General features: G+C 42.1%; 4 protein-coding genes across 9 annotated transcripts; 2 read left to right on the plus strand and 2 right to left on the minus strand.

The window, feature by feature from the left end:
• Nucleotides 1-279: 279 nt before the first annotated feature.
• Nucleotides 280-5,035, plus strand: LOC109625860 (phosphatidylinositol specific phospholipase C X domain containing 1). The gene is made up of 6 exons (XM_020081410.2): nucleotides 280-511; nucleotides 1,590-1,726; nucleotides 3,233-3,361; nucleotides 3,433-3,588; nucleotides 3,672-3,855; nucleotides 4,472-5,035. Exons 1-6 carry the CDS (start codon nucleotides 427-429, stop codon nucleotides 4,735-4,737), a joined length of 957 nt encoding a protein of 318 aa, XP_019936969.2. The 5' UTR covers nucleotides 280-426; the 3' UTR covers nucleotides 4,738-5,035.
• Nucleotides 2,787-9,218, minus strand: gtpbp6 (GTP binding protein 6 (putative)). 3 transcript variants are annotated; one of them, XR_011240663.1, is made up of 11 exons: nucleotides 8,546-9,212; nucleotides 8,022-8,159; nucleotides 7,858-7,928; nucleotides 7,653-7,783; nucleotides 6,603-6,673; nucleotides 6,349-6,507; nucleotides 6,045-6,253; nucleotides 5,777-5,925; nucleotides 5,328-5,480; nucleotides 5,061-5,250; nucleotides 2,787-2,810 (listed from the first exon to the last, which is right to left on the minus strand). XR_011240663.1 is itself a non-coding variant. In XM_020081409.2 (10 exons), exons 1-10 carry the CDS (start codon nucleotides 8,931-8,933, stop codon nucleotides 5,124-5,126), a joined length of 1,596 nt encoding a protein of 531 aa, XP_019936968.1. In that variant the 5' UTR covers nucleotides 8,934-9,218; the 3' UTR covers nucleotides 4,987-5,123. The 3 variants fall into 3 exon arrangements, 2 of the variants coding, with proteins under 2 accessions (XP_019936968.1, XP_069378510.1); XM_020081409.2 differs by lacking the exon at nucleotides 2,787-2,810 and having other exon boundaries at nucleotides 4,987-5,250; nucleotides 8,546-9,218; XM_069522409.1 differs by lacking the exon at nucleotides 2,787-2,810 and having other exon boundaries at nucleotides 4,987-5,250; nucleotides 8,022-8,364; nucleotides 8,527-9,187.
• A 1,441-nt stretch (nucleotides 9,219-10,659) lies between these two features.
• LOC109625645 (ICOS ligand-like) lies at nucleotides 10,660-14,253 on the plus strand. Its single transcript, XM_020080967.2, has 5 exons — nucleotides 10,660-11,136; nucleotides 11,229-11,552; nucleotides 11,872-12,156; nucleotides 13,022-13,198; nucleotides 13,786-14,253. The coding sequence occupies exons 1-5, from the start codon at nucleotides 11,073-11,075 to the stop codon at nucleotides 13,857-13,859; spliced, it is 924 nt and encodes a 307-aa protein (XP_019936526.1). The 5' UTR covers nucleotides 10,660-11,072; the 3' UTR covers nucleotides 13,860-14,253.
• Nucleotides 12,422-19,372, minus strand: nit2 (nitrilase family, member 2). 4 transcript variants are annotated; one of them, XR_011240666.1, is made up of 12 exons: nucleotides 19,143-19,309; nucleotides 18,886-19,004; nucleotides 18,032-18,152; nucleotides 17,461-17,549; nucleotides 17,259-17,352; nucleotides 17,097-17,171; nucleotides 16,935-17,013; nucleotides 16,259-16,357; nucleotides 15,769-15,824; nucleotides 14,775-14,898; nucleotides 12,857-13,140; nucleotides 12,422-12,653 (listed from the first exon to the last, which is right to left on the minus strand). XR_011240666.1 is itself a non-coding variant. In XM_020080965.2 (11 exons), the coding sequence occupies exons 1-10, from the start codon at nucleotides 19,235-19,237 to the stop codon at nucleotides 14,804-14,806; spliced, it is 957 nt and encodes a 318-aa protein (XP_019936524.1). In that variant the 5' UTR covers nucleotides 19,238-19,372; the 3' UTR covers nucleotides 12,422-13,140; nucleotides 14,775-14,803. The 4 variants fall into 4 exon arrangements, 3 of the variants coding, with proteins under 3 accessions (XP_019936524.1, XP_019936523.1, XP_019936525.1); XM_020080965.2 differs by having other exon boundaries at nucleotides 12,422-13,140; nucleotides 18,886-19,039; nucleotides 19,143-19,372; XM_020080964.2 differs by lacking the exons at nucleotides 12,422-12,653; nucleotides 12,857-13,140 and having other exon boundaries at nucleotides 14,283-14,898; nucleotides 18,886-19,039; nucleotides 19,143-19,371.
• Nucleotides 19,373-19,386: the final 14 nt, after the last annotated feature.

A 19,386-nucleotide genomic window follows, 5' to 3' on the forward strand; every position in this document is an offset into this window, starting at 1 on the left:
GTCTGAACTTATGGGTTTCTTGTTAGGGTTCTTTGGTTAGTTTGACTTTACTATTTAAAGGGCTCTGACATAATGCATGTTGTGAATTAACGCTTTACAAATATAATCTAACTGAAATTAATTGAACCTCAACCATTTGATGTGTTTATTATGCCGACTTTTTGCTCATCGCCCCCGAACTCGCTTGAATCGCCCCTGAGACAGATCGCACGTCTGCGTTGTTTGTTTATCCTCCTGCCAATAAAGTTGTCTTTTTTTTTAAACTGAAGAATCAGGAAACGTGTGAATGTCTCCTCCCTCCTCCCGCAGCTTGTGGTCGATGAAAGGAGACGAGATCACAGGATGTCTGGTCTCAGCAGGTTTCCTCGATCTGTCTAACTCAGACTCAGACCTGGTTTCAGTGAGTCTCTGCTCAGACTGCGGGACATGGACATCAGCAGCTGTCAGGACTGGATGTCAGCTTTACCAGAGCAGCTGTGGGACGTCCCGCTCACAGACCTGGCCATACCTGGTATATATGACACTCTCATGATGACTCCTTCACACATTTAAACAGCACTTATTTATTTCCTACTTTTTATCTGTACCTGAATATCTGCGTTTTGGACTTGTTATGTTTCTAAAGGTTTCTATATATGAGCTTGTGTTTGTCACACTTTTATTGTTGTATTGTGTATTGATTATTTTAGGATCATCTGTATTCATTTGGTTGATTTTCAGTAGTTAAGCTTTAAACTTCCTCTATATTAGAGTCACAAGGTTCATTACATACATAGAAATTCCTTCAAGATGACATAGCGCAGCACCAGTTCTAAACCTGTCTGTCGGAATGTACTGTTCCCTTGTCCTGGGTCTGCAGCTACTTTCAGAACTATTATTTCCTTATTTTCTCATTAGTGAGTCCTCTTCAAACACTTCTACAATATACATTATTGTTTGTGTGCAGAGCTTTTTATAAACAGTCTGTGGTGCAGAGTGAAGTTAGAAAACGTTCATCCTACCTGGTTTATATGCAATGAAGATTTTTTTTCATAAAATGAAACTGAATTGTGCTTTTTTACTGTTGGTGTTTGTGGTTTATATATGAGTTTGAATGATTCAATGAATTGCTGTTAAATTGTTCATACACTGTATGTTGGCTATGGCAAAAGTCTGTTAAGCAATTGAAACAATCTTCAGACTCAAGTTCACAGCATTTGAAAATAAAACAATAAAATTAAAATTAAACCAGCAACAAAATAAAAGTCCACTCAATGTAAAGCATGGAATCAACCCAAAAAAAGTTGTGCTTTCATTTTGTAGAGAATTGTTGAAGGAGGAAGTGAGTCTATGAATGTTGCGGGGCGGAGATCAGCACCTGGGACTCCCATGACTTTCTGTATCAGTCCAACATTGTGCTAGTTTTGACCCACAGTCTATGGTGCAGAGTGAAGTTAGACAACTTTGTGTTCATCCTACCTGGTTTATCTGCAATGGAGATTGTATATTCAATGTTTTTCATAAAATTAAACTGAATTTGTTTTATTAGTATTCATATTTGTGAATTATATTTAACTCGTCGCTGTGTCGATTCACACGTGTTAATGCAGGGAGCCACGATGCCATGAGTTACTGCCTGGACATAAACTCCCCCCTAGTCAGGTCTGAGCCCGACTCCTTCAGGTTCGTGGATGGACTTTTCTACTGCTTAACCAGACCTACCATTCTTAAATGGGCGACCACACAGGTATGTATGGTGTTAGAAGTCTATCAGTACAACTGTTATGAAAGCCTAATGCTGCCATGACAGAAAAAGAAAAAGTATAATGTTTAGAGGGAAAAGATGTGTTACAACATGAGATTTCCCCGATTTTACCGAATATGACATTATAAGTTGAAATGTTTGACATTTTAATGTTATATGTTTATAGCAATATAATTCAGACAATCTGATAAGTAACATACATGCAATATGTCTAATACGTAAAATGTCAAAGTGGTGTGAGGAGCATTATGAGACTAAGATTGTATTGCTGCATTTCCTTTTTGTTCTTGTTGCCACTAAGAAAAAGTCAAAAGTGTTTGCAGTGAATAGGTTGCTGCTGTGAGACTTGAGCCTGTCACCCTAACAGGCCTATCTATAGATACATAGAGTTTGGTGACCTCATCTAATCCCCAGCATTGCTGTAAACAACAGGTCTAATCAGACAGAACAGAAAACACATATGATAACGTGTGGTTCGGGTAAAGCTCAAGATTTTCATCCTCAGTTCAACCAAGTGACTCACTCCTCATATCTCATATGATTTGGACGAAACTGTAACTGTTCACTGATGCAGTTAATGTTTCAGCGACAATGACGTCATAAATTATCCAGAAAACAAACAACAAACAAACTGAATTAACTATTAGTAGATTTCCAGAGCTTTACATGGACACTAACAGATTTCTGTGGCCAAGTGGAAACACGCTGTGAAGCAACACATTGACATATTGACATTTTAAGTTGATACGATGAATAACTTTGTAGACAGTTGCTCAGTTACACATTCAACAGAGGGAAAACATTTATTTTTGGGTGTTTCTGTCAAGTAAAAGTGCAATTTTTAATCCTCATTTTGCTCTACATGGTGGTTCCTCGCTTTCTGTGTGAAGTTTGCAGGTTACTTCCATGTTTCCTTTCAAAGTACGAAGACGTGCAGATTGGGATTAGGTTATCTGGAGACTCCAGATTGATCATAGGTTTGAATGTGAGCGTGGACAGTTGTTTGTCTCTGTTTGTCAGTTCTGTGATACATTTGGCAGGATTGGCTCCTGTTCCTCTCGCGACCCTGAAAAAGTAATAAATAGATTACGGATTGTGCTCACGGATTATCTTCATTTGCTAAATGCTGCTCTGTGAACCTCATCTCTAAAAACTATGTGGAGCTGAGGGGAACTGCAGAGTTGGATGATCATTAAAAGTGATCACATTCATATTACACACAGTCATTTGGTCCACATTTCATTTCATGTCAGTGTAATCATCTTTGATTTTTGCAGCTTTAAGTGATAATGATTAGAGAACTGTTTCATTTCACCCAAATCCACAGTGATTTGTGAATGTGGGTTAAATAACTTCCTTAAAAAGAACTCACATGTAGCAACATTATTTTGGAATTCAATACAATTGATGTCAATGACCTTAAATCAACATATGTAATTCTCATGTAATACAATTACATATGCAGAACTGAGTTCCTCTTCTTTTCAGGACAAAGGCATCGAGGAGCAGCTTTCGATGGGGATTCGTTTTTTTGATCTCCGCATTGCACACAAACAAAACGACTCATCCAGCGACCTGTATTTCACACACATCATTTACACTCATCTAACAGTTTTGGTAAGTTGGCAAGAAAATAATGGAAATGCTTTAGTTGTATTGAATATCTACAGCATGTTCTTCTTTTACAGGAAACACTGCTGTCTGTGGCCACCTGGCTGAAGTCTCATCGTAAAGAGATTGTTATCCTCGACTGCAGCCATTTTGAGGGAATGGACGACAGATGTCATGAAAGGTTTATTTTTTCCCTGAAGAAGCTGTTTGGCTCAAAACTCTGTCCCCGGACGGTTCGTTTTCTTTCTCCTTGCACAGTTGTTGTATGGTTTTAAAACTACACTGTGGCCTAACACATCAAACCCGCATTCCACAGGAATCTGTCCTTACCCTGCGGAGCCTGTGGGCATCTGGTTACCAAGTCATCCTGACCTATGACTCCCAGAGTGCTATGAGACATCAGGAGCTCTGGCCTGACATCCCATACCACTGGGCCAACCAGCGCACGGCAGAAGGAGTGATCAGTTACCTGGACAGGAAGAAAGATATGGGGCGTCCAGGTGAGTTTAACCGAAGCCGTTTTCAGACATGAACTCTGGGGGATGTCCGCACGATTAAGTCTGGACTTTCTCCAGAGTTTGTCTTTCACATATCTGTGCTCATTCACATTCACAACAGAAATCTCTAGTGTTCAAGCAAGGCGTGGAGCAGCAGGTAGACGCAGGATGCAACATTAATTCAGCTGCAGAGATCACGTCTTTTTGTTTACAGCACATCAGCCCTTTTTACCAAAAGCTCTCTTGACTTCTTCCTCTGTGTTTTCTATGTGAAATGAATTTTTGTTTTCATTCTGAGATATTTGTCCCTTTTTTATTTTTAAAATTTGAGTCTTAGTCTCTGTGTGCGGTTAAATCCTGTAGAGAATCTCCTGCTGTGTTCCCCCATGGGCTCCTTCTGACATCCTGCTGGGTTTTCACTATGGGGCTGGCAGGAGAAACTCAGAGAAAGTCACTAAGACATATGCGTTCTCACATACAGACCCACCAGAGAATTTTTCTGAGAATTCAGTGCATGTCTGAAAACAGCGTTACTTTCAAAGTGTACAGTGTGAGACATTTTTAGCCTATTTAGTGTTATTCCGGATGCGTTTTATTCACAAACATACTTTTTCCTCAGGCGGTTTCTTCGTCTCCGGCCTAAACCTGACGGCCGAGAAGTATTATGTCGCCATGCATCCGAAGATATCCCTGCGGATGCTGACTTTCAGTAACTGGGAATGTTTGAAGAAGTGGCTGGAGGAGCAGATCCCTGGCTCGCAGTCCAAGAGCCTGAACATCATTGCTGGAGACTTTGTAGGGATACTTCCACTCTGTTCTCTGGTCATTGCACTCAACCAAAAACTTGTACGGAAGAATTCAAGTTTGATAAAGAAAGAATTATAAGAAGGGATTTTATTCCACTACAGCTAAAGTACCTCATTTTCCCTTCTCTATACCTCTCTCAATGTATATGCACTTTTGTCCAAATTTGGAATTTGAACTGGAAGGAACATATATTTTGAATGAAGTCATCGGTTTCTGTATTGCTGATTTAAATTAAGGTGTTTTTTTAAAATCCCAATTAATACCATTCCTGAAACGTGCAATTTATATATATGTTTTTACAAGAATGCACATCATTCTTTTACAATATTCATTCTTTTCATTTTAATGCGCTGTACAATTAAACATTTTGACATTTGTGGTGTAGTTTTTTGTTTACCCACATGGAACATCAAGTTATCCTGAGCTGCTGTCAAAGAAGAAGGTTCACTCTCCTCTGTACTTTGCTATCTGCCCGTGAACAGTTTCTTGTAGCGTCCATAAGCAGCGGTGCTGATGAGAACCTTGACGACAGCCGAGCCGTCGTCTGCGTTCACCTGCACGTCCTGAACGGCTGCCTCTTTGTAAAGCCAGCTGTGGATGAGGATGCACATTTACTTACAGATGATTTGTTATTTTAAACATTAAAAAGTGAGAAAAGCAGCTCACACCTCAATTGAGAAGTGCTGAGGTTGACTTGCAGATCTAAAATGTGTTTCCCCGTCGAGTTGACGATCTCTTCTTCCACTACCTTCTTCAGCTCGTCTAGGCCTCGCTCTCGCAGGGCAGATACGGGCAGTGCCTCAGGCTCCGCAGACTGATAGCTGAGAATGATTATAAAAGAGATTTAGAGTTTTTCTTCCTAATTGGCTCAATCCCATTCACATAAGAACAACTGGTGAATAAAATCATGTTAAAGAAATGATGATGAGTTTGAGTATTGATATGGCATTTTATCCCTGAAATTCAGTTGCTGGAGTCAACATCTGTTGCTTTTAGATGCAAGGTCTTGCTTTTGAGAAGTAACCCACCATATCACTAATGTCCTTGAGCTTATTGTGGAAGTCTACAAAATAGATGTGGAAAAACTCGGAGGTGAAACAGGATTTTTTGCTGTTACTTGTTCACAAGGTCAGTTTTATTGTGGACTTCTTTCATGGAGTTCATCAGCCTGTCGGGGACCTTGAGGTTCTTGAGGACATTCAGTACGTTCACCTTCTGATTCGCCGCCTCCGGATGACTTATGTCTCTGACGTGAATCAACAGATCCTGGAAATGTGAGCGAGACGTGCATAGACTTTACACAATCGACTATGAGGAGTTTTTTTTTACTTTAAATGTGAACAAAAGCCTCTCATCACACAGTGATGTGAGCCTGAGGTACATACAGAGTGCTTGATATCGTCCAGGGTGGCAGAGAAGGAGTCGATGAGCTGATGGGGCAGCTGGGACAGGAAGCCGATGGTGTCCACGTACAGAACGGTCATGCGGCTGGGAAGCTGGCCGGCATGGACGGTGACATCCAGGGTGGCGAAGAGTTGGTTTCTGGGCTGGAGACCGCTGTCACCAGTCAGAGCTTTGATCAGAGTGGTTTTCCCTGAGCAGACAACGGGAGAAAAATACCTACAGCACTGGAATATTGTTTAGCTTGACCTGGTGTGTGTGTGTGAGAGAGAGTGTTCCCAGTCTCACCACAGTTTGTGTACCCCAACACAGAGACGATGGGGAACTCATTACGTTTGCGCTGAGAACGCAGCAGGTGCCTCTTCCTGCGCAGTTTTTCCAGTGCTGAGCGAATCTTTATCTCGCGCTCCTTCAGCAGCCTCTGCTGGACCTCAAACAGTGTCTCACCTGTGAGGAGCAAATACCAAGTGTTGTTCTACCCAGGCAGCTCAGCTACTGTTCAAGCTGTGGTTTACCACTCAGGTGCGGCAATGACAGAGTACCTGAACCTCCGATGTATCTCGATCCTCCACCTTGCTGATCCATGTTTTCCATTTCATTTTTCAAACGAGATCTGCCAGTGATACAAAGAGTGTTCAAACAGCTGAGGACGCAACACACACCTGCTACTACAACCACACCCCCTGTAACGTATGAAGGGCCACAACTAGTTTTTCTTCTTACCTTCATCCATGTACTGAACATCCATCCCCACCTCCTCCCTTCAACATCCTGATGCTGGTTGTGTTGAATGTTCTGTATTTTAATTTGTATCCTAGTTATATGTCACATAGATAATAATTAACTAACTACAGTCATGATTGTGTTGTGATTGTTGTATTTGTCTAAATTGTTCAAATCAAGTTCCTTACACTAAATAAAGTAATGAGTTTTGATGTTGACACAGCAGGTGTACTATAGTTTTCCTTTTTCTTTATTATTCTACGATCGCACATTTTCACCTTGATTCAGGAAATGCATTTTCAAGTTGTTTTTCTTCTTCTGTACAAACTTACAAAACACGAAATTCGGTTTATGTTTGATTCTTATTTTCTTATTTAGTGTTTCACTTATTATGCATCATCTCCCTAACCCAGGATGACATAGAGTGAAGGAAGATTAACTAAATCCACCAGATAATACTATTATAACACTGAGTCCCCTTGGCCACTGTGACATTAAAATCTACTTTAGATTTGTGGTGATGGCAAAACAACTGTTAACTTGTTTACTGTCTGTGAGGCTCATCAGCCTGGTCTCCCTGATGCCTACGTTATTGAGAATAAATACTTCTGGTTAAGACATCATCCGTCTACAGACACGCTCAGATATTCCCCTCACAAGGACATTCCTGCTCTCGTTTTTCTTTTTTCAACTCCTTATTATTTTCCTGCATTTTTGGATTTTATATTGATTGTATTCATGGGAGGCTTCTAGAGTGGTGACATCATCGCATGCCTTCGATCAGCAACTTAGCATTCTCACCACATTTTCAACAAGAAATGTATTACCTAGTATTGAATTCAATTTTATATAACTGAGAAAAAAGTTACCGTAACAAGGGAATCTCTGCCAGAGAGATCTGTAACTTGGCCTCTTTGGTTCTGGCGTTGCAGCGGAAGATGTGAAGGACCACTGAGTATCTGTCAAAGACTTTAACTCCCCACGCTTCCTGAAACTCCCTCTGTGTGGATGATAAACCAGCATGAGTGCACGAAGCCTTTGTGTCTGCAGCCCGGAGGATTTTCAAAGACTCACCTCAGACAAAGGGGACAGACGCTCAACATTCACAAACACAGCGGTGATTCCGGCTGTTTGTCTGATTTTCTCTAAAGGGGGTGGAAGCACAGATGAGTTTGATGAAGTCACAGCAGTTGGATCAGTGCATAGATCCACAGGTGGACACTGAGAGTGGATGGTACCTGTGAGGGACTGGAAGTTGCCTTTGCCAAAGATCCTCTTCTTCTCTGGTGTCTTGGTGGAGAGGATGATCTTGTCCACCACTCTCCAGCTGTCTAAAGTGTTGACGAGCCCCACGGCCTCGGCCATCATCAGCTCGGCTGCAGAGAAAAGCAGATCACAGAGAAGAATATTCAACTACATTCTATATTCCAATAATATGACAACGTTATCTCTGTTCATCCACTTCACCACTGCCAGAGCCTGAGCATGCAAATGGACGAGGTTGCAGCCCAGAACGTGGAACACCAACCACAGTGTCATCTGGAGCATGTGGAGGCGCTACTGTTCTGCAGGTGGGCATGACTGAGTATTAATATATATATATATATATATATATATATATATATATATATATATATATATATATTAATACTCTGTAATGGTTGAAAATCCTTTGTATTGCTGTAAAAGTGTAAATAGTTGAGCATTTACAGGTTCAGAACTTTACAGTGAAAACTCTCACACCTCTATACAGTGTTGTTACCTGTGGTCAGATGCTGCTTCCTGCTGCCCCACTTCACATCAGGCTGGACGATGAAGACCCTGTGTTGTCCCCCTGTGATGCCTTCAGGACCCTGCTGCTGGAAAAGCTCCTCCACCTCACTGTCCTCGATGTAATCTTCATCCTCCTCCTCCTCCTCTGTGAAGCCTGTGTGCTGTCCATCCTCTCTCTTCAACCTGCGGGCCCACAGTGTGACAGCTCTGGCCTGCAGGGTGGGCGCAGCTCTCGGCCCCCGTAGTTTGCAGGTGTTGGCGGTGTGTGCATGTTGAGGTGTGTGGAGCAGAGAGCAGGCTGCTGCTGCTGCTGCTGCTCTGTGGCAGCTCAGTGTGCAGGGTCCTAGCCCTGAACAGATCCTGCTCAGTGCTGCCATCAGCAGCTCAACCTCACTCTAACCTCTGAACTACCTAAACTAAACACACTGACCATGGCAGGTCACCCTGCTGGTTCCTTCTTCTTCTTCTTCTGTTTGCATGCTGCAGGCTGGCAGCAGCGCGGAGGGCTCACACTGCCCCCCCCTGTCGCAGGAAGGTTTTCAGACGCACTACTTTAAAGTGTGTTTCCACTTCACACCGCACACACACACCTACAGCTACATGTTAGCTGCATGATGCTAATAGGTAGCATGTTACTCCCCAGCCCGTGTTGTTACAGAGTCACTTAGCCCTGCTTTGTGACTTGTAGGCAGCTCTTCCTGTCAGGCTGCGCTTTAAACCTTCACTTATTAAGCTGCCGGTGCTGGTGTGTGTGGATGTGATCGTGTTCATGCTTGTAGTTCTGGTTGTGAGTTTGTGTTTGGTTGGTAAATCTCACTGGAGGAAGCATTAGTCACAGTTTGGGAGGGAGAGGTTTCCTGACAGTCTCAGCTGAGGAAGAACAAGTGTATGCCTGCTTCTTCCTCACGTCATTTCCTGTGTTATTTTGGCCTCACCATTTTATTTCTCTATTCATCTAACAATATATATATACAATATAAAGACTCTAAAGCTTATAGACACTAAAGCAGCTGTTTTCTTTTGTCTTCTTTATATATACATACTACTGTTTTCTTTTTTCTAACTAACATTTACATGTCTGTTTATTTTATTTTAGTTGATTATTCTGTTTCAACCACATTTCTACAATGTTTGCATATATACAAGTTTTTAAATAAAGTTGTATGACATTTATTTTAACACAAAAAGCATTCATGTCTATTGGTTTTACTCACATACATCGTGTCACAGGTACAGAACATTGTCCGACCTCCTGGTGGACCACAGGTTTTTTTAATTAACCAAATTTATTAAAATCATAACTTACATTTATTACATATAAGAAAAAACAAACAGTAGAGGAGAGAGAGAAAAATTTAAAGTTTAACAACTAGACAAGCAGAAATGAATCATACAAGAGAGGAAGAGAAAGTGAGACAGAAAAAAGAGAGGAAATCCTCAAAAGAAACATCAATTTTAAAGTTATTAAACTCAATTTAGTCAGACTCTATGTATAAAAAAGATCTTAAATGTCTCATAATATAAATAAGATTTACTCCTAAATGTGGGAAAATGATCATAAAAATGGAAACCTCAGGTAAAACATTATAAATGAATTTATTGCATGGATAGTATCTGTGTGAAATGTAAAAAAAAAAAACTTAATTAGGGAGACTTTGGGCACATTAGACTTGAAGGACAAATATTTTCATTTCATTCAAAATTATGTTGAGGGGAATATTTTTTTTAAAAAGTTTAGTCTTTTCTAGTGTGATACTTTTATTTTGGGTGACACATTAGCTCCTGATGTTGTCAAATAAACAGCTCTCTCCTTTTTTGTGTGGATATCAAACAACTTCAGTAGCTAATGTTACCGTTGTGTCAGCAATATATCCTACATTAAATCTAAATTTAAACATCATTTTAAACATTACTTTTAATATCATACAGGACTAAATCACATTGATGTATGTTGTTAAAAGAGTTAAACATTTACCAACAGGCCTGCCTGTCTCACACTCATTGTTTGAAGCTGTGTCGGTGTCATATCAAACTGTCGTCATCACAACCGTGGGCTATGGGTGTGTGTGTGTGTGTGAGAGAGAGAGAGAGAGAGAGAGAGGGAGAGACTCTAAAAAGAAGTCAAACAGGTCGGACTGATCTCCACACAGTGGCTCCCAACAAGGTCTGTGCCTCTGGAAACTTTGTAGGCTCCGGATTTTAAGTCTTTTTACATCTTGCCTGGGAATCCTTTCGCTTTTAAAACCCTGTTGACGGTGCCAAAGGTCATTTAAACTAAAGGATAGAGTGAGTAAAAAGAGACGGAAGGAGAGAGAGAGAGAGAGAGAGAGAAAGGAGGAAATCCAGGTATGGCTCAGCAAGCCACAACATGACTGAAAGTGAATTCTTTCAGCGTGTGAGATAATGTGAATTAGCGGAGAGACTGAGGCAGATAGTTTCATAATTTAAGAACAGATGTATGTTTGTTCTGTGAATTAAGAGGAGAACATATATTTGAGGTGTTTTTGTGTCTTGCCATGCCGGTGACACTGTGTCGTCCAGGACTGCTGCTCAGCTTCATCACTGTCTGCTCCTGTCTGGGTGAGTTGACTCTGTGTGGTGGTGGACATCAAGACATTGAATGGAGTGCTGTCACTGAAACTCACTGTGCTGCTCCACTCCTCTGTTCACAGACCCAGACTGTGTCCTCGGCATAGTAGGCCGGCCGGTGTCACTGCCCTGCATCTACCCTAACATATCCACCTCTGTGAATGTGTCCATCGAGTGGAGGAGAGGGGAGGAGGTGGTGCTCAGATCAGACTGGGGAGAGGATGGACAGTGGGACAGATGGAGCAGAGACAGTGCTGTTGTCCCTGCTGACGCTGCTCTGACTGGAAACATGTCCCTGCTGCTGCCCACAGTGGATCCCAAAGAGGACAACACCTACTATAGTCTGTTCATCGTCTCAGAGGGGAATCAAAGTGCAGCCGTGTGCACTGTGTGTCTCAGAATAGCAGGTCAGTGATTGATGGATGGATGAATAGATCAATAGATACATATATCCATAAATAGATAGAGAAAGAAAAATGCTAAAAATTAAATGAAAGAAAATACAATTTTAACTAAAATCAAAACCATTCATATTGTGCATAAGTTAAAGTGTGTTTCTAGGGTGACAGTGCAAGTAGTCAACAAATTTACAGGTGTGATACCAGAAAAATTCTAAACTTAAATGACCAAAAAACATACTTCAGACCAAACGTGTGCATAAACAGACTGAAAGATATTCAAGGGGTGTTGACTGAAACTAACTCAGTGTCTGATGGCTGTTTGCAGCCAGTTTCAGTCCCCCACTGGTGCACAGGGGGGAGGCAGAGCAGGGAGAGGAGACAGCCTTCTCGTGTCACTCCACTGGTGGTTTCCCTGAACCTGCTGTCTACTGGCTCATCAACGACACCAAGAAGCCCCCCGAAGGGTCAGTGAGGACCCTGACCACATCACTCCCCGACTCCCATCTCTACAACATCACCAGCCACCTGACGGTCAACATTTCCAAAGACTCCAGAGTGTCGTGCATGATAGAGAACCTGTCCATGAACCAGAACTTGACCTCCACGAGCTGTGAGTTACTAATCAATTGATCAAATTTTATGTTATAGCCCTTATTCACCAATCACAATTTGCCTCAAAGGGGCTTGACAAGGTGTCACATCCTCTGCTAGAGGAGGAAACTTTGAACCTCAGAGAGAGTCGCATACATGTATGAGGGATCCCTCTCCCAGGACGAACTGAAGAGCTATAGATGTTGAGTATAACGGAGCACATAAAAAAATGTTATTTACAACATTCATTAGAAAAGACTAACATAAATGGAGAGATGTATCAATGTTTTTAAAGTATTTATACAGAAGAAAATGTCTGACAGAGATGAAGGGCATAGTAATGACAATTATAATGAAAGAGGGGCATGGCCAGTAATATGTGAGTAGGTATATTGTATATCTAAACAATCTAGTTGTAATCATGATCCACGACCATGATCCACGATGCGTTCACAGCTTCATATAGTCTATGGTTCACAGCTACAATCCTGGATCTGCAATCATAAAGCACAAGGTCTCCGGTAAAGGATCAAGTCAGTAATGTGTTGATGAGACATTAATGAGAGGAAGAGGGCCAATCACACACACGATGATGTTTCAGTCACACCTTCGCCTCCTGTTCACTTCCAATCAGTGTGAGCGAGGAGGTGAACATTTGCTTCTTGTGTGTTGCTTTGCATTGAGTTCAACTTTGGTGAACTTTGACCTGCGGTATTTGCTTTGCATTCATGTATGTGTGACATGTAAGACGGACGTGAACCAGCTCTAACTATAAGCTTTATCAAAAACAAAGGTTTTAAGCAAACTCTTAAACGTAGAGAGTTTCTGCCTCCAGAACTGAAACTCCAATGTTTACACTTCTCTGTGGCTCCCATGGTGATCAGATGGCGTGAAGAGCCGCCCGCTGAACAGACGAGCGTCAGAGGCCATGTGGATCTTCAGCACCGCTCTCTGTGTGGTGGTGGGCATCATGGTGATAGTGGGAGTGGGCTATCAGATCCACCTGGACAGAATAAATAAGCGGAAGAAGAAGGCGTTCCGTAAACATCAGCTGAGCAGAGGTAGGTTTCATCTGCTGGTGGCGTGTTGTTGGGCTGAAACCTACATACTTCATTAACTGAGTATATGTGTGAGCCACTACCCTGGTTTTGTTTTGTGTAAACATCCTGGATACATTACCTGCAGTGCTCCAGTGGAAACAGGATAATGGCACAATATGGTCCTCGCTCATCAAAGACCTTTCACTTTGACATTTGTCACATTTGATCTCTTCAGATTATTGTATTTTTCTGTAAATTTCCACTTCAGATGTCAACTTTTACAACACATTGCAGCTGATTTATTATCAGATGAGTGGATGAAAGTATCCCTTTTCATAACTTGACCTCAAAACCTCAATTTTAAAGAACAGTATTTCCCATCCTTCCCTATAATGAGAACGTGAGAAGAGAATGTATTTTGGATATTAAGTTGACCTTAACTCTGTCCTGGTTGATTGGGAGCACAGTTTCTGTTGTGGACACTTTTCCCGGTGAGGAAAAGGCACTAAATACATAACTGTATAACTTAAATCATTCACAGAGGTGAACCCCAGTTTACTGTGATTTTGTGATTACTGAAAACCTGAATGAATGTTTGTTGTCTCCAGTGTATGACAGGGAACACCAGAACGAGGAGGAGACAGAGGACATGAAGCCAGTGTCCAAAGAGACTGATGTTTAAAATCCTCCTAAAGTGACACTTTAACAGCTGGAGGCAACAAAGCACTGATTTGTACACAATTGTTGTCTGTCTACTTGATTTTTTCAACTCCTTAGGTATCCAGCATGAACACTCAGGACCAGTAGACCTCATGGGGACTAAAGCCTTGACAGTTCTGAACTCCTGGTTAAAGTCAGGGGGTGAGATAGGAAAGTCCAAATAAGTATAGCTGCACAAACCTGTGTGAGTGTGTGTGTGTGTGTAGGAGTGGGTTAAAATAGATTATGTAGATATAAGTAAAGTTACTCAGCTCATCTCACCTCTTCACTATCTGTAACCCTGTTTCATGTTTACTGGACTCACCTTTACTCTTTTCTCACGGGGAGATGATTTATTAAAGATTCACAATCTCAAACCTGGTGCTCTTCAATTTCACCTCACGGATGTATTCATGTTTTTTAATCGTGACAGAAAATATGACAGCGACATTTCAGATCTCTGAAGATCACCAAAGCTGTTTCATGAGTTAAAATTAAGCAAAATGGATGAAATATTAAAGAAAAGAAGAGAAAATAATTGGATAAATTCCAGTAACATACAATGACATTAAAATGAAGCTGCAATCTAGAATATTACTGACTAATCCAAATGTCTTTCCTGAACCATTACAAATAATCGGGGGAGTTTTCACATTACATCATCTGTAACCATAAATTATATATGACCTCAATTTCCTGTTGATCAACTTATTTCAGTTGACTATACAAAAAGTGTAATCACAGTTCCGTCTGTAAGACGTCGGCAAGATTACTGCGCTGAAATCATTGGGACTCAGTCAATCGATGGCCGTCCCAGCTGCATCTCCTGACTAACTGGAGGAAGACTACGGGTCGCAGCAGAAGTCTGATGCACAGTTTGCATTCGGTGTCTTTGCACCTGATTTCTTGAGGTTGTGGCGTTCAGCTCTATCCCTCCTGCACAGACGACACCGTGTAGAGGTCATTGCGACGCTGAGCCGTGATCGGGATCTGCTGCCGGATGTCGGCCAAACGCTGCAGGTCTGGGGACAGGTGACACAAATTAAATGCAGACTCACAAAGTAAAGAGAAGTGGAAACAATAGTGTGTGTGATCCAATACATCTGCTCTGCATGTACTGCTCCTGTGGAGCAGACGTCTGCAGCCTGTGGTCTTGCAGCTGTGTCATCACACCAAGCACATAATGATTGTCTGTCTCTGTCTGTTATTAAGCAGGATTACGCAAAAACGACCAAACAGATTACCACAAAACTTGTTGGAAGGATGTTTAAAGGGTTAGGAAAGAACCTATTTAATGTTGATGCCGATCTGGAAAAGGGGTCAGATGTAGTCATTTTGTTTTCACTTTTCTTTTGCAACATTTTCCTTGCTTTCTGAGTGATTCATTGATCTTGATGAAAAAATGTTTTTAGAGGACTGATATTTATGAGTGTGTGAAATTTGGTGCAGATCCAAATCAAAATCTGGATCTAGTGAATTTAAATTTGAGGGAACTGCTGGGCCTTGGCGGAGACATGTGCTCCCCTGAGTGACCCTAGAAAGGGTCGTTACAACAAAATTGAATCAACACCTGCTTTTGAACAATCTATATAAAAAGTGAACATTTTAAAGTTTTGTTTACATCACTGACATGAGCACATGATCAAAGATGTTTCACACACAATGCGTGATGATGGGACACCCTGAGGCTGTCAGAGATACTGAGCCAACACCAAAACAAAGTGGTGAGATGCTTCACTGCCTTATCATCAAGATATAATCATCATTATCATCTGTGCCATTGTGCAGCTCGTAAACAAGACGTCGTCAGACTGCAGCGACTGTGACTTTGATTGTTTAGTGTGCATTTGTAATTCTACTGATCAACACAATCCGACTGCTCTTCCACTCACCTATATCAGCGTATATCACACCCTCCTCTGCTCCCGCCTTGGATATCACTTCTCCCCTGCAATGACAGGTTGAAAAAAAAAATCACAATACTGCAACATCTAAAAATATCCAAATACAGGGAGGAGAAGGTGAGACATGACTGTGGTGGTGGGGAGTCATAGTAAAATAGATTTACTACACTACTGTGTTTAAGTAGCATTTGAGGCTCATGAGTATTTACACTTGATGCCAGTTTCCAGTCTACTGCAGTACATTTTAAAAGGTACTCTTTAGTCCTTCATATGAATGATGGATACTAATACACTCTCACAGTTACTCCCTCTGTCTCTCTCACACACACACACACACGCACGCACGCACGCAAGCACGCACCCCTGTCTGTCAGTCACAGCTCCCTCTCTAGCTTCCTCTCACTACTTATTCTACTCTCCTTACTTTCCTCTCTTCCTTATCACATAACACGACCCCATATCTTCTCTCGTTTCTCACCATGGGTTTACAACAGTGCTGTGACCCCAGGCCACGTATGAAGCGGTCTCATCTCTGGCAGGTGAAGCTGTGGCCACGTACACTTGGTTATCAACCGCCCTGCATGGAAGACAACAACGTTACAGCAGTGCAAGTCGTGGTATTATTAACAGCTCATATGATACACAAGTGCAATGCAGAAAAATGTAATATCATGGAAATGTTTATTGTTTTATAATTAAATTCAAAAAGTGAAACTTTCGTATATTTGAGAAATTACACATAGGGTGAAATATTAGAAACCTTTTTCAGTTTCTATTTAGATGATTATTGCTTACAGTTCATGTAAATCAAAAATACAGTATCTTAAAATATTATACAATTGAAAAAGGATTTATACGACACAAATAACTCTCTCTGTGAACAGCCAGCCCTCTCAACAATTTCCTTCAGTGGCTCCCCCTCCTTGTGGAGCGTGTCGATGAGCGTCTTCTGGAAAACGTGTGCAATAAGCATAGACTGTATATAAAGAGGTAATAAGTCTAGGGGTGTACTGCTGTTCACATTTCGTTAAAATAAAGAGTTATCCTTTTTTTGAAGACAGAGGTTTTACAGGAAAAAATAAGTTTTCAAGAGCAAATATGAAATGTATTTTGACTTCATGGTTTTGGGTGGTGACTGGGAGTGTGAGTCTGACCTCCCCCTCTGCAGGAGCTCCCAGTGCGCTGGGCCAGTCGTCATGTTGAAGGCTCCGGGGTAGACGAGCAGCTGACAGCCTGAGGACCGCAGGACACGCTCACTCAGCTAAATAACACAACACTGAACTCATGACATACGAGCCGTCACTTCAGCCGCTCACCTCTCCTGCTGTAGAGCTGCGCCAGCTCTGCAAACCTGATGTCGTAGCATATCCCCACGCCGACTTTACAGAACGCTGCAGGGCGAAAACACAGAGAAAGCAAGCGCATCAAAGCTCATCCAGCTGCAGGGAGCGAAGACACGGTCAGCAGACGTCACTCACGCGTTTCAAACATTGACAAACTGTTGCCTGGACTCAGCGTCTCTGACTCCTGGAAGCGAATCTTTCCCGGGACGTCGATGTCAAAGAGGTGAATCTTGACAAAGAAAACATTGAGAGATGAAGATGATGTTGTTGATGTCCTGCTATAATCTCACTTTAAACAAATGACAAACAAAAAAATGTGTAGTCAATGCACACACACCTTTCTGTGTTTGAGAATCAGCTCTCCATCAGGCCCGAACACTGTACAGCTGTTATACAACTTCCCTCCATCCTCCTCAGGGATTGAACCTGGCCAACACAGACTCACATGGTTTATGCAAATACATTACATCACACACTTCCTCCTTAAGGATGCCACAATCATGTCCCAGAGCTACTTCAGAATTATTCCTTGTCATTAGTGACTCCTCCTCCAACAGTTCTACAATGTACTGTCAATTTTATTGTTTGTGTGCTGGATGTTGTGTGCAGAGTGAAGTGAGAAAACTTTGTGTTCATTCTGCCTGGTTTATCTGCAATGAAGTTATCACTGTTCACTTGTGTTGTTCTTATATAAGTTTGAATGATTTACTCAGCTGGTGTTACTTTTTCATACATCACATATTCGAGAGGTCTGTTAAACAATCAACACAATCTTCAGATTCAAGTTCACAACTTTTCAAAATAAAAGCTCTGTAATTCAGCTCAATATAAAGCATGTCAGCAACAAACAACTGTGTTTTTACTCTGAAGAAAAGTTGTACGTTGTACAGTAACATATGGTTCCTTACCTCCCACCAGATACACCTTGTTCTCCTTGGCTGCCTCTGACAGCACCTGGGTGGACTCTCCTGGGATCCGCTCAGCATAGGAAGAGAAGAAGCTGGTTCCATACGGAGAATTGAAGCATTCCTGTGTTTAAAACCAAGTAGAGAGAGAGAGCATCGGTTTTACAGCAAGAGATGAGATGTGACTTGAATCCTGGACTCAGACTGTCATGTGGAGTTTGATATTTGATACATCTTGTCTGAGAAGGGGGGCAGGGACAGAGAAGACCTCCTCTACCGAGGAGTAAGCCACAGACTGGGAAATGCTGGTTGATGTATGCCAGCAGCTTATAGTCTCATCACACATTGTTACCACCACCCTATGACCTGCAATGCTGGCATCTGAGGAAGAGCAACAAGGCTGGAAAGCAACAGTCTGCCAGTGAATGTTGGCTTCAGGGATTTTGTTGCAACATCCACATCATGTTGCTCTGAGCTCTGGGAATCCACAGACCATTAAATAAACACCCCAGACTGTAGAGCGCTGCAGCCAATGGCTCTGGAGGAAAGATCCCAACTGGGCCCCAAGATGTTAGGGACACACACCCAGGTCTGATCAGCCTGTGGTGAGCCTGCCTTAGAAGAGGGTGTCTTGTGAATAAAAAGCTGAACTACCTGATGACGCCTAACATCTGCTGGTGCTTGGCAAGCTACCATAACCCTGGTGTGGAAGACCTTGAATTAAACAAGGGGCATTCACCATCTCGTTCTGTGCTCTAAAATAAGTGCTGCACGGACCAGAAGAAGGAATACAACAATCACTAACACTTTAAATCTAGTCAGCTGTGAGGCAGCCTCCTCCTGCTCCTCCTGCTCACCGGCAGCAGCACCACCTGACTGTCCCGACCCGCCGCCTCCTTCACCAGCCTCCGGGCTCTGCTCAGGTTCTCCGCCTTCACACCGCTCACCTGCAGCTGCACCACCGCCAGACGGAACTCTGACAAACACCAAACAACCGTGAGAGAATCACAGCTACAACACATGAGTCCACCATCTTTATTCTAGGTTAGTTTGACACTGCAGACACAGTAAGACACAGTACAACACACATCATAGCTCGCAGCAGAGAACTTACTGGACATTGCTCTGGTTAAACCTGACATGTGGGCACAGTCGATCTGTTAGTGCCACAGTTCGATCCTGTAAAACATTCATGAGCAGGCATGACATGTGCTTCCGGGTGGCTCTTTGCTTTTCAAAATAAGATTCTGCAGTAAGTCTGCACCTTCAGGGAGGTGTTGTAAGGCAAAAACAACGGAACAATAAACATATGTGAGTTAGATTAGATTTTTTGTCTTATTTCAACTCATTCTGTCACA

This window comes from Paralichthys olivaceus, chromosome 3, assembly GCF_024713975.1.
Source record: "Paralichthys olivaceus isolate ysfri-2021 chromosome 3, ASM2471397v2, whole genome shotgun sequence".
Taxonomy (NCBI): domain Eukaryota; kingdom Metazoa; phylum Chordata; class Actinopteri; order Pleuronectiformes; family Paralichthyidae; genus Paralichthys; species Paralichthys olivaceus.